The following is a 12,611-nucleotide window of genomic DNA, read 5'->3' as shown; positions in this document are numbered from 1 at the left end:
TTTATTTTAGAAAATGAGAAAAGGCACATTAGTAGTGACTGAAAGAATATGGCTGCGTGTACAGGTGGTGGAAACAGGGTTCTCCTGCAGAGTTGCTGTTCTTAATCTCCGTGATGTGTGAGGAGCTCAGCAGTCTGAGAGAGCCTGAGAGTAGAGCTGCTGTTGAGGTGCTTTTGGGTGCCTACAGGTATGCCCTCCAGGAGGAACTGTATCAGACATGGCGCTGTGGTCGGAGACCCTGGGGCAGACCCAGGACGCGCTGGAAAGGATATATCTCACAGTTGGCTTGGGAATGTCTGGGGATTCCCTCAGGAGGAGCTCTAATATGTGGCTAGGGACAGAGAAGAGACCATCTCAGACTGTTGCCACAAGGAAAAGTGGAAGCAAAAGGCAAGAATGAATGAACATAAATGAAAATTATTAAAAGGTTTTGTTTGGGAGGAGGCAAAAAAAAACTGACAGTTAAAGTTATTAAGAAAACTTGATAAGAGTACTGAATAATAATTTGTTAAACTTATGCACAACCATATGGCTAGAGCAGGGGTGTGTAATCTGAGAGCCGGTGTGGGTGCAGTTTTCATTCCAATCAAGCAGGAGCCACACCCGATTCCACCAGTTTAATCAGTTGATCCTGGCTTTCAGTAGACTCAGGTGTGGCTTCTGCTTGGTTGGAATGAAAGCCTGCACCCACAGTGGGCCTTTGTGGATAAGTTTGGACACCCTTGGGCTAGAACTTCACCAATTATCAGGAAGCAACTGCTTCTTTTCATATCGCACGCCTGTGCACTCATTACTGAGGATCAGTTTAGTTTAAGTTGTGCTGAGTGACGGGACCTGTAACAGCTTTACAAAAAAAGCTGCTACAAATGCACAGTGTGTAGCTATGTCGTCATGGAAAAGGAAGAGTCTGACATCAATTGTAGCAAAAAAGGTTTATTGAAATTTCACTATAAAAAAAAATCCACTGGATATGTCTGAAGGACCATTCTCAAACATTCAACATATATTCTTATATTTGGAGCTTAAATCTGATCCTGAAACAAAAACATGCTTGTGTAGTAAAGAATGGAAAGAGGTAGTTTTGTACTAGGAGTAGACAGAAGGTGAAATTGCTACATGTGTTTTGTTAGTAAAATGGGACAGTTCTATTAATTTTGAAAACATAAGGTATAACTAATAATGATACACAAACAGAATGAACACAAACAGAAGAGCAGCAGCATCTCACATTGCTCCCATTTAGTTATAAGAATTCAGTCCTTCTTAAGAGTTGACATTCAACAATAATCTTTAATTTACCAAATGTTCTGTCATAATGTTAGATGTCGAACCACTGTACAGTCTGTGTAACCGCTGTGTAATACGCATCCAATTTTTAATAAGCTACCTATATATTTTAGTAATCATACATGCATACATACATTTGCGAAAAATTTGTCATATCTATGAAAGCGCTGTTGTGGGCAGGGAAAGCAGGGAGCCAAGCAGACATGCAGGAGTGAAATGATTCTAAGCCCCAGTCCCTAATGATCCCGCACTTTGGACTGAGTTTTGAATGGCTCATGAAGGGCTTTTATTACTGTGTGCTGTGTTAACTGTGTAGAATCGGCAAGAAAAAAATATATGCAGTGCAAAGGGATCCTCGGGACTGTAGTCAAGAACCACTGCAGCACACATTCGGTTCAGTTAACACTAGTATCTTTAGTATAAAATAGTATTTTAGTTTCTTGAGAGGGTCTGTTATGAACATAGTTTTAAAACCACAGCTAGCTGTATTCGATTTTACCATCACTGTAATCACTGAACCTCCCTGAACATCAAACGAGCTACTAACACTATTTTTTGTAGTACAAAGTATATACAATGCATTAACTATATCCTCAAGTTATACAGTTTAAATGTATATGGTTTGTTAGTGCTATATATACAGTAGCCTAGCAATAATCATAATAATAATACTACTATAGTATGAAAATGTAATACAGTTTAACAGTCAGCATAATTTCTACATTTTATTCAATTTACAGATGCCAAACACGGCATGTCCTAAAGATTATAATTCTACCTGAATCCATGAAAACATGATCCATGCCATATAGCCAGTGTACACTGACTTGGCAATATGATATGTATAGTGACCCCTTGTCTCATTATCTTTCTTAAATTCTTAGTGCTTTAAGAATTTTGTATCTGAGTTGCTGCCTCCGGCTAGCCCACTAGGGCGTACGCACAGATTTGAGTCAGCGCTCTTCAAAGTCTCACAGCACAAAGATACACTTTGTGCAGATGGTTGGAGTGACCATTTCGGCTATTTCCATTTGTGTTCAGTCTCGATATTAATTCCAGACGAGCTGAACAGGGTGGAATTTAACACACTCCCTTTTTTCTGTTTTTGTGTCTCCTGGTAGAGGACATTGCAGTCTTTTTCTCAAGTGGAGCCACGTTGATATGTCGCCTAGTCCAAAGAGGAACTTCACAACCACATCATACAAAACCTGGCTTCATGGAGGAACGGCGACATTTTGGGCAACCCTGTGTCCCGTTCGTCTGCAGGCACCTGATTAAACAAAAAAAAAAAAATAGAAATAATCAATTAACCAGCATCTATATGAAGTGATTTCTGTAACAATTTACTTGAGCACTAGCCACATCGAAAACATGTCATGAAAAATGACTTATGCTGTCATGTCCAGTTACATGTTTCTATTAACTTTAACTGATATGTTGGCTGGCATGATGTTTAATGTTATGACATATTATGTCACATGCTAATTTTTGCAATGTGTGAAAAAAGATAACGTCATAAGTCATAAAAAAGGTATAAACTCACCAACTTTTTAGGAACACGTGTACACCTGTACATTCATGCAATTGTCCAATCAGCTAATCATGCGGTGACAGCACAGTGCAGATACAGGCTAAGAGCTTCAGTTGAAGGAGAATTCCAGCATAAAAGTAAAATTTAATATATCATTTTTCATGGTATGTTGTATTCTGTTGCACAGGACTGTGTTGCTTATTGTCCGTGTTTTAGAAGAATTCATGATTTTATGTTGTTTTCCTACTAGATGCCAAATGCACAGTTGTTGGTGCCAGATGGACTGGTTTGAACATTTCAGAAACTGCTGATCTCCTGGGACAGAAAGGCTATGGACACTCAAATAACCACTCTTTACAACCACGGTGAGTAGAAAAGCATCTCAGAATGCACAACACATCAAATCTTCAATCTAGAACTGTCCAGTTATGGCTGATTGAAGAACGGCATGAGTGAACATGTGTACAGATGTTCCTATTAAAATGGCTTGTGAGAGTACATTTAGATGTTCTGTAGAAATTCATAAAGGCTATATCTCAGTTATCCTTCAACAGTGTTCTCACCACATGAACAGCAGCATATCATGTTCTCATCTTCATCTGAATGCAACAGTAGATTAGACAAACATTTTAATTAGAGTTTTAAATCAATGCTCCTAATCCCATGTATCCGTGTTGGAATGTAACAATGACAGTGAGCGTAAACAAAGGTTAGTCTAGGCCTGTACTCGTGTTTCTCTCACAAGCATGGATGTCATGGATTTAAACAGAAGGAACTAATTTATATGTTGGTGGGTGAAAATGGTTTAATTAAATGTGACAAGAACAAAGCAAGATGATCCTACATAAAAAAGGTTAAACAAATAAAATGACCTATATGTCAGGTGACACTTCTTACAAGCCCAGAGCAAATGTAACACTTATTTCATCAGACATTATGACAGTTCTTATGAAGTATGTGTCAAAAGTATGTTATGAAGTATGTATCATGTCATAAAATATATGCTAACTAGATCACGTGACATGAGCCATCTCATCATCAAATGTTATGGTGGCTATCAATAATGCTAATATGCCACTGCCATACTGTCATGACAACTCAATAATCTATAAATTGTATCTTCTATGACACCTTAATGATGTGGTTATGTCAGTCAGAAAACTGCCTTTCATAGTTTATATCAGAAACACTGAACATGTGAGCATGAGAACAGGAGGGACACGTACTTGAGATGAAAGATGTGGGAGCAAGGCAAAGCCTGGAGCTGCTGGTTCCTCTCCCCGATTGACTCGCCACACATGCCACAGTAGAGCTCCAGCTCTTCTACGCATTGCAGGAACTTCACCACCTGCTCTCTGAGCTGGTCCTGCTGCTCCCTGCTACGGTAGATGCCCTCTGACAGGCAGTGTACCTTCAGACAAAACAGCTGTGGAAAAACACACGGGACAAAAAATGGCTAGTTTTAAACATTTTTTATAAACTGTGTTGAATGTATAGCGTTGTGACCAAACACCAAGAAAAATTCCTAATACATGTAAATAAAATGATTCTGATTCTGATTCATGCTGTGGAAGTAGACGGGTTATAAAGGTAATTTGACTGGTATTTGTTTTAACACACTTGCTTGACTTGCTTAACACACCTTGTTTCCTATTCCGTCTGCTAGTTCGTATGCTCGCTGAAAAGAATCCAGTGCCTGGAAAAGAGATAAAATAGTGTCAGAAATATAATAAATTAGGTATCTGAGAACTATAATAGCTCGCACAGTTTCAGATGCTGGTAAGTGTAAGCTTGTTTCATATTGTTCTATAATGTTTTTTAAATGCAGATTTTCAAAGCACTTCATCACCTTGTCAAGCTCCTTCTGCAGTAGCCAACACTTCCCCACTCCTAAGTGGATGGCTGCTTGTCCAAGGCGGTTGCCAATCTCTGTCATTATACACATTGAAGACTCGTAGCGAGGGAATGCTTTCTGAGAAAAGTCAGAAAATGATCAACCTTCTCATAGTAAACTCTAATGTCCCTGATTCAATCTGGAGCTCGGGTTACTGCCTGTGTGGAATTTCATGTCCTCCCTGTGTCTGTGTGTTTTTCCACCACAGTCTCTGGGTTCCTCTCACCTACTAAAAACATGGTGGTAGGTGGATTGGCTATTCTAAAATTGTCCCTAGGTGTGAATGAGTGTGTGAATGTGTGTGTGAATGATGCCCTGAGATGGACTGGTGACGCATCCAGGGTGCATTCCTGCTTTGTCCCCAGTGTTCCTGGGATAGGCTCAGGATCCACCGCGACCCTGACCAGGACAAAGCAGCTACTGAAGATGAATGAATGAATGAATGAATGAACAGTGTTCCTTATGGGATTGAGGATTTGTTCAGCAAGCATCAGAGGAAATAAAACATAGATAAACAAATAATAGCAAGCATAAATAAAGTTCTACTTTGCAATCTACTTTCACTGAGACAGAACCTTATAATACTAAAGTCACAAGCTACAAATCTTTATGTACTGAAGCCTGGAACTGTGTTGATTTAATCAAATAGCTTTTCAGAGATGAAGTTTCAGAGATGAAAGTGGCTTACATCTACATCATTGCGGCAGCGATGGATATCTGCAAAATTCAGGAGACACATGGCTTGCAGAGGACGGTCTCCGTGCTGCAGAGCGATCTTCATTGATTCCTGTGAGGGCAGACGGCATTCGTTTACTTTGTTTTTAAGGTTACAGGAGCATTAAAGATAGTTCCACAAGACACTTTCGGGAAGCACAGCCCCCCATGCCAGTTGCACAACAGCTGAAATTCGATCATAAACGTAAAGAGGAATGTGCTACTCTGCCATCTGTCCCCATATTACTGCAGTGTGATATTCATGGTCCAGAGCAATGTCTCTTTGTAGCACTGCTTGTTAGTGTAGGGACTAATCTCTTCATGACGACGGCACTTTAACATGGTACAGGGCCCTTGGCCTATTTTTCTCTGTCATAGTAAAGTTGGGTGGTCTGGCACACGACTCACAAACAGCTGCACCTGTCAGTTGTTGGACGCCATTCAGATGTAGCTACGCACAGAAACATGGAGTGTGTCACCAGAGTTGAAACTATGACAAAGCGAGTGCTAAACTTCAGTACAGTTGGGAGACATTCAGGTCATCACTGATATAATGTGTGATATATTTACAGTTGCAGTGCTTTCCAATGGCAGTCTGCTAAGTTACTGTTACATACTGAGATTTTCTAACATGACCTCACTGTCTTTATAAAACATTCATTCCCATTAATTGCCTGAGTCAAAGTGTAAAATGTCTAGTTTGACTGAGTATTTCATGACTTGCTTGTATCAGAACTTGCTCAAGGCTCTGTGTTATCTGTTCACACTTGCTTCTGCTCTTTTGATGCAAATTCAGTAAATAATCATAACACATATAATCCAGTAGCTACTATTAATCATCCAGAAACTACAGTGAAATTAATAAAAAAAAGCAGTGAAGTCTGGAACCAACAGTATGTCTTGGGAGTTTAACAGATTAACAGCTATATTCTTGGGTAGTATTTGATTTGACTTGTTAGCCAATTTGAATAAAAGTGTCTGCCAAATGAATCAGTGATTGCATTAACCTTTCCAAATGAGCTCTTACTAGAACCCTCCACTAGTGCTTACCTCACAGCATTCCATGGCATCTGGCAGACGCTCTAGCTTCCTGTAGGCCACTGACATGTGGTACTGGCTCATGGCACGGTACTTGAGACTCCAGCCTTTCCCGTAGTCATTGACAAGCTCAGCTGCTTTGCATGGAAAAAACAAGGCCTTCTCGTAATCCTACAAGAGCAAAGAATATGCATGAACATATATCGTATGGTAAAACATCCAGTGAATACTTTCTGGTGAATGAGTGAATGAATGAATATCAAAATGTACTGCATAAACATCATGCTAGGAAGTTAAAAATGGGCTATTTTTATATTTTCTATATTGTGGCAGTCAGTGCCTTTGACATACGAGTACATTCTCCACATGCCATTTCATCACAGACTCATTACACCAGACCATTCTGGGTATCCGGGGGATTAAAATCTACAAATCTCCAGTGTCAAGGTGAGTACAAAGGTCTATATCTGGACTGGCCTGCTGTATTTGGCTTGTCTTCTGTTACCCTGCATGATGCATGTTGGCGGTTTCTTATAGTGCCGCGCTGTGAGTGACTGCAGCAGAGTGACATCAGACCAGTGGAAGGTTGTACGTGACCCAACCTTTTACACTACCGGTTGTTCAGGGAGTGCGCCATAATTTTAACGCTTATGCAACTATATAGCATGCTACACATTAATCAATTTTAGTTCAAAAGCAGGTCTGAGGATAATAGCTCAATCATTTTCACATAGATAGAATTACCAGCAGCAGGGCCTTTTGAGCACTGTACCTTTAGCTGAATGTAGAAGCTGCCCAGGCTGCAGCACACCCTGCACTCCAGCATCTTGTCATCGTTATTGTGTGCATACCGCAGGGCCTTCTCGTAACTCTCCAAGGCTTTCTGAAAGACACTGAGGCCCAGGAAGGCATTGCCCATGCTCAGACACACTTGGCCGTTGAGCTGCAGGCTCACAGTGGTGCCTTGCATGTTTAAGCAGGTCTTGCAGTATGAAATGGTCTTCTGAAAGTCGCAGAGCTTCTCGTTGCTGCGGGCCAGGTTCAGGTAGCCTTCGGTTAGGTAGTCTGGGTCCTCCATCTCTCGTGCTGTGTCAATCTGAGCTAGGGCATACTGATCCATATGTGTGTGAGTGTGTTAGTGGAGAAGGAGATGACAGAAAAGCAAAGTATGAATAATTTGGTAAGAATTACTCTATACAGGATTGATCAAAGGAGTGTAAGTTCATACAATAATGCGTATGCTAAAATTATTCATACAAGGTATCTATGAGTCAATATTCTTGACGCTTGTGCTGTTGTATCTTTTAAGACTATGCCTATCATGAACGGCTCAGTAAACAGTGAATAAATCTCACAGCTAAAATATTACATGTACCTTAATGTATGGATTTTTTTCCCTTAGGCTTATATTTGCTAAGCTGCTCAGTAAGTGTATTTGCAATTCATAAGTGATTTTACATTTTTATGAATGCTGACTGGGAAATCTGATCCTAAATCCCCCTGAGACATTTCATTAATATGAAGCCAGTACTAGTTTTGTGAGCTTTCAAATGCATTTACTTGAATAACTTTTAATAGAATCATCTTTCCACTTTTACATTATATTGCGTGCCCATTTAAAGACAAATCTACGTAGTTACTTATTTCTTTTCAGTATCAGTCCACACACACTCTGTCCTATAGTTGTAACTTTCAAAATGATCAGCACAACTGATTTTAAAAAACATTCAATGCATTCTACAGGCATAAATTGTACAGATACTACACAAAAGTATGAGTACAATTTCTCCCACTCTGTTCACTACTCTTGTTTATGTTGTTTAAGAGCATTAGCGTGCTAATGAAGTCTACACTAAACTTAGCAAAGCATGTTCCTGGGAGTAAGGGGGTTTATGTCAACAAGATATCCTGAGTTGGGGCTCATATATCATGAGGCTCTCGTTACCGCTTTCCTTCGGAAGCCACAAATTTAAAATGGCTCCTCAGGATTTACGTTAGATATATCACATGTTATCACACTTAAATTCCTGTAACTATTAACGTCTGATAAGATTTGCTTAAATAGTTGAGATCACTTTGTTTTATTTGAACCCAACAAAGTAGGCAAATGGTAGTGTAATATTACTTTAAAATTAGAAAACTGTTTTAATGACATTATGGCATATGAGAACAGATGGCATTACGGGTAAAATATTAGGACAACATTTTATGTTGACACACACACACACACACACATATATATAAATTAAAAGCCATCAAAAGCTTAGAGACAACTGACAATCAGCAGTGTGTTTGTTAGTTTGTAATATTTTGATCATATGAAAAATGAAGCAGATTTATTCTAAGGGAGATAATATCACATAAATATTTGTTACAATAACTCAAACAATATATTCATCAAAATGCCTTCTTTAGTGGCTTAGCACACATGTGAACAGTCCAGGCATTCCTCAAGGACTCTCTCCTTGTCTTTTTCAGAACTTCCTAAATGTTTGTGTATCTGAGTGGAACTCTCTCTCTCTCTCTCTCACATAGCTTTCAAACCTACTTTAACCTGAGCAAATCACTTAGGTCAAGTTGCAGGCCAGTACATTACAGACAGCACCGTCTCTTTTCTCTCCAGCTGTATCAGATTTTACTGAGATAGTTGAAGCTATCCCCCAACTGCCCAAACAGGCCAAAGAGTGGAAGCAACATTAACTTCATTAAAAAAAGAAATTACAAGAAAAGAAAACAATGAACAATAAGTTGTTCATTTGTTAACAGAAGAATTTGTGGCAGTAGTACAAGTAGTACAGTAACTGATTTATTATTTTTTTTTTCATTTTGTATTTAAAATATAGTGAATTTGCAATCTTAATTCTAAACTGATTCTCAGTTTCAGATGCTTCTGATGGCAGAATTTAGTGAATCAAGTGTGTTACAGGAGCTGTTTCTGAACATTAAAAACTGGTCATTGCTAATGATCAGTTATCAACAAAGAACTTGATAGCTTTTTCCATATATATAGTACATGTTCAATTCTAAATTTTGTGACTACATGCTGCTACACACATTTCTATGATGTTTCTATGTGAATGGTTATAGACAATATTCATGTAAATCATATAATACCATAATCAAACTTGTCTTTATGGACAAAAATTCATGTTTTTCTGAAATATAATATTAAAGCTTACAATGATATGTGAATCCTTAAGAGATGTGGGTCAGTCTGTCTAACTTATTATAATATGCATTAGCCTTATTCTAGCTAGATACCTCAATCTATATAGCAAGCTACCTAGCAAGAATTAGCAAATAACAATACTTAGTTACTATTTTAAATAATAGCTATCCAAAACAAGTATATGCTATGAATGTACAATTATATCATTATATATAGAAAATGGATATCAAGGATTTTTTTTTACACAATTACACAAATATTTAAAAATATAAAACTTCACATACCTAGTCATAATATCAAATTCTCTAATAAATTTGAAAAGCATTATGATATCAGTAATATGCTGACAAACATGAAAAATGTAGCTTACCTTTAGCATCTCTTTGTATTTCCCCATCTCTGAATGTGCTGTGATCAGGCAACCTAAAGCCCTGAACTTGCCCCCGGGATCAGTGGTCTTCTCCAGAACCTTCATCCAGACATGTAGAGCTTTCTCCGTCTCGTTTGACTGGTAAAGCTTGAGCCCTTTCTCAATCTGCTGCTTTGTTTGGTCCTGGCCCATCTTTGTGAACATGTGCCTCATAAAAATATTCCTTTACCTGGCTCTTTGGTCTTCAGAAGAACCGAAAGCATACAATCCCTTTCCGTCGCTGTTTGGACGTAGAAGCAGATAAGAGATAGACAGCCCACGCCAGGCCTCTGCACCCGCCAGCCTCTTTATTCCACCGTGCTCAGCTTCGGGTGCAGAGGCAAGAGGAAGGAACTGGATCCACTGCATACAAGAACCCCAAAGCCAAGATTGCTCATCACTACAAGAATGTCATCTGTGCTGCTCAGTTTGAAGGCCAGACCTGGATCTTCTCAACGAGTCACCATAGAAGCTTTAGAATACTCCAGTGACGTTTGAAGACACTGAATGCATAAGTTCCACTCCAAGGTGCTGGCAATGATCTCCCAGAATATCTACTCCCTCCACACCCCAGTGGGAGGAATTCTGTATCCCCTGCCCTCCCTTTCTTTACCTCTTTCCTCCCTCCCTCTCCTGGCCTGGCGCTGTAGCAGATGGCCTTGTCAGTCTGGACCATGTGTCCCTGCTGGAATCCAGCTTCAGTCTCTGAAAAGACCCAAGGTCACAAAAGACGCCTACATGCTTCGCCTCCAGCCTTGAAACCAACCCTTCACCTCACCTGCAGATTTTTTTTTTCAATCAGACATCAACACCACAATTAGTAATGAAACAGGAAAATGCCTAAAAAAGGGTCCGGAGTTCTGCAAGATTCAGGGCTCAGCAAATGAGAAGCTAAAAACAGACAGTAATTTCACAACATTAAAGCTGAGCAAGTCAAACACTCCTTGCACTGGCTGGCGAGTTCCTGGGGGCGGGCCTTGTTAAAGCGCATATGTGCCACCCCCCCAAACCCCCCACCCCCCCATACCCCCTGCTCTGGTGTCAGCAACTGATGCTTAGAATAGTTCACAAAGTCTGACATGGTATTTGTCTTAAGTTACAGTATCAATGCTTCTTGAGACACATCAATGGGATCGAATTATCAAGTTCTAGCTTTCCCACCCCCCTTTCCTTTCAGCTTGCTTCGAGGATACAAATAGGCACTTTTAACACCTTGCCATTCACAACTTTCCCAAGACATGTCTCTGGACTTTGTAAGTCACGGCATGATCATAACACAATTCCTGGAGGGTTGATGATCAAGACACAGACTTAGCCCTCATTAGCTTTGACTGTTCACATTTCCCTGTATAACTAAATAAACAATTTTATACAGAAATTTATTAATTTAATTTAATAGTTGCCATGTAAGTAGTTTGTTTATCTTTACTAATTTGCACAATTTGTAATAAGCCTATGGAAATGTTAATTAGACATCAGTTACTTATATTTGTACCTAGTATTGGATCCTATGTGATTTTTTTAAGACTTATTGCCATTAAACATATTCATAAAAAGGATAAAAAAAGGATATGAGCAGCTAAAATAAGTAGCAGTATTAGATGATGAAGGGAAGTTAAAGCTTAGTAAGAGTTGTGAATTGAGGAAATGCCATAGTGGTTGGGTCAAACAGGTTAATTTCTATTCCCGTAGCCTTCCCATGTGATTCACGTGATCGGCAATGATTTGTGGCTGATGAGGAAAAGCAACAAGAGCCTAAACAAAGAGATGGGAAGTGGCAAAGCACAGTTACTTCATAAACACTTGTTGACTGTGGATTGGGGCGTTGTCATCCTGGAAGTGACCTCCCCTATCAGGTCTCTTCATTTCATGTTTCATGTATACGCAATACATATTTTTTATCAGCAGTCATCTAAGCCCTGTATTGTAAATAGCAGAGTACAAGCCTGTGTACAGACATTTTAGGGGCAGCTTCCAGCCCCAACTCACTCACACACCATTACACTAATCCTACCCTCATTTTATCACAGTGCCATTCATAAGCACACACACTGTCCATAACGTGTAGTGCCCTGTTTAAACTCTAGTGAATCACAGTATTCCTTGAAGAAGACTATTTTAATGTTTAAATATGTATAGTTGGGAGGGAACTTGGGGGTGGTCATCCAATATTGTCAAAGAATCATACAATCCATGCTGACTCAGACCTAATTCCTGCATTCTTGAGTTATGAGGAGGCCATATAAATATAGATACTACATACTGACCAAGATTCAATTAGATTTTATTTATATAATGCTTTTAAAATTAGACATAGTCAGAAAGCAGCTTTACAGGAATCCAGATATAGATTTAGAATTAGATGAGCAAATGAGATCCTAATGAGCAAGCCAGAGGCAATAGTGCTAAGGAAAAACTCCCTGAAACGACATGAGGAAGAAACACTGGGAGGAACCAGACTCAAAAGGGAACCCATCCTCTTCTGGATGACACCAGATGGCACAAATATGAGTCATTACTCTTCATAATTGTATGCTTTAAAGTCAAACAGCGTGTTGAAAGGATCTTC

The 12,611-nt window shown here is 39.3% G+C and overlaps 1 protein-coding gene across 1 annotated transcript; it reads right to left on the bottom strand.

The window, feature by feature from the left end:
- Positions 1 to 28: 28 nt before the first annotated feature.
- Positions 29 to 10,984, bottom strand: rapsn (receptor-associated protein of the synapse, 43kD). Its single transcript, XM_026927067.3, has 8 exons — positions 10,004 to 10,984; positions 7,237 to 7,575; positions 6,477 to 6,635; positions 5,401 to 5,499; positions 4,668 to 4,790; positions 4,461 to 4,514; positions 4,045 to 4,244; positions 29 to 2,557 (listed from the first exon to the last, which is right to left on the bottom strand). The coding sequence occupies exons 1-8, from the start codon at positions 10,214 to 10,216 to the stop codon at positions 2,485 to 2,487; spliced, it is 1,260 nt and encodes a 419-aa protein (XP_026782868.1). The 5' UTR covers positions 10,217 to 10,984; the 3' UTR covers positions 29 to 2,484.
- Between the last annotated feature and the right edge of the window lie 1,627 nt (positions 10,985 to 12,611).

This window comes from Pangasianodon hypophthalmus, chromosome 6 (assembly GCF_027358585.1).
Source record: "Pangasianodon hypophthalmus isolate fPanHyp1 chromosome 6, fPanHyp1.pri, whole genome shotgun sequence".
NCBI classification, from domain to species: Eukaryota; Metazoa; Chordata; class Actinopteri; order Siluriformes; family Pangasiidae; genus Pangasianodon; species Pangasianodon hypophthalmus.
This window is presented reverse-complemented; position numbering and strand designations above follow the sequence as displayed.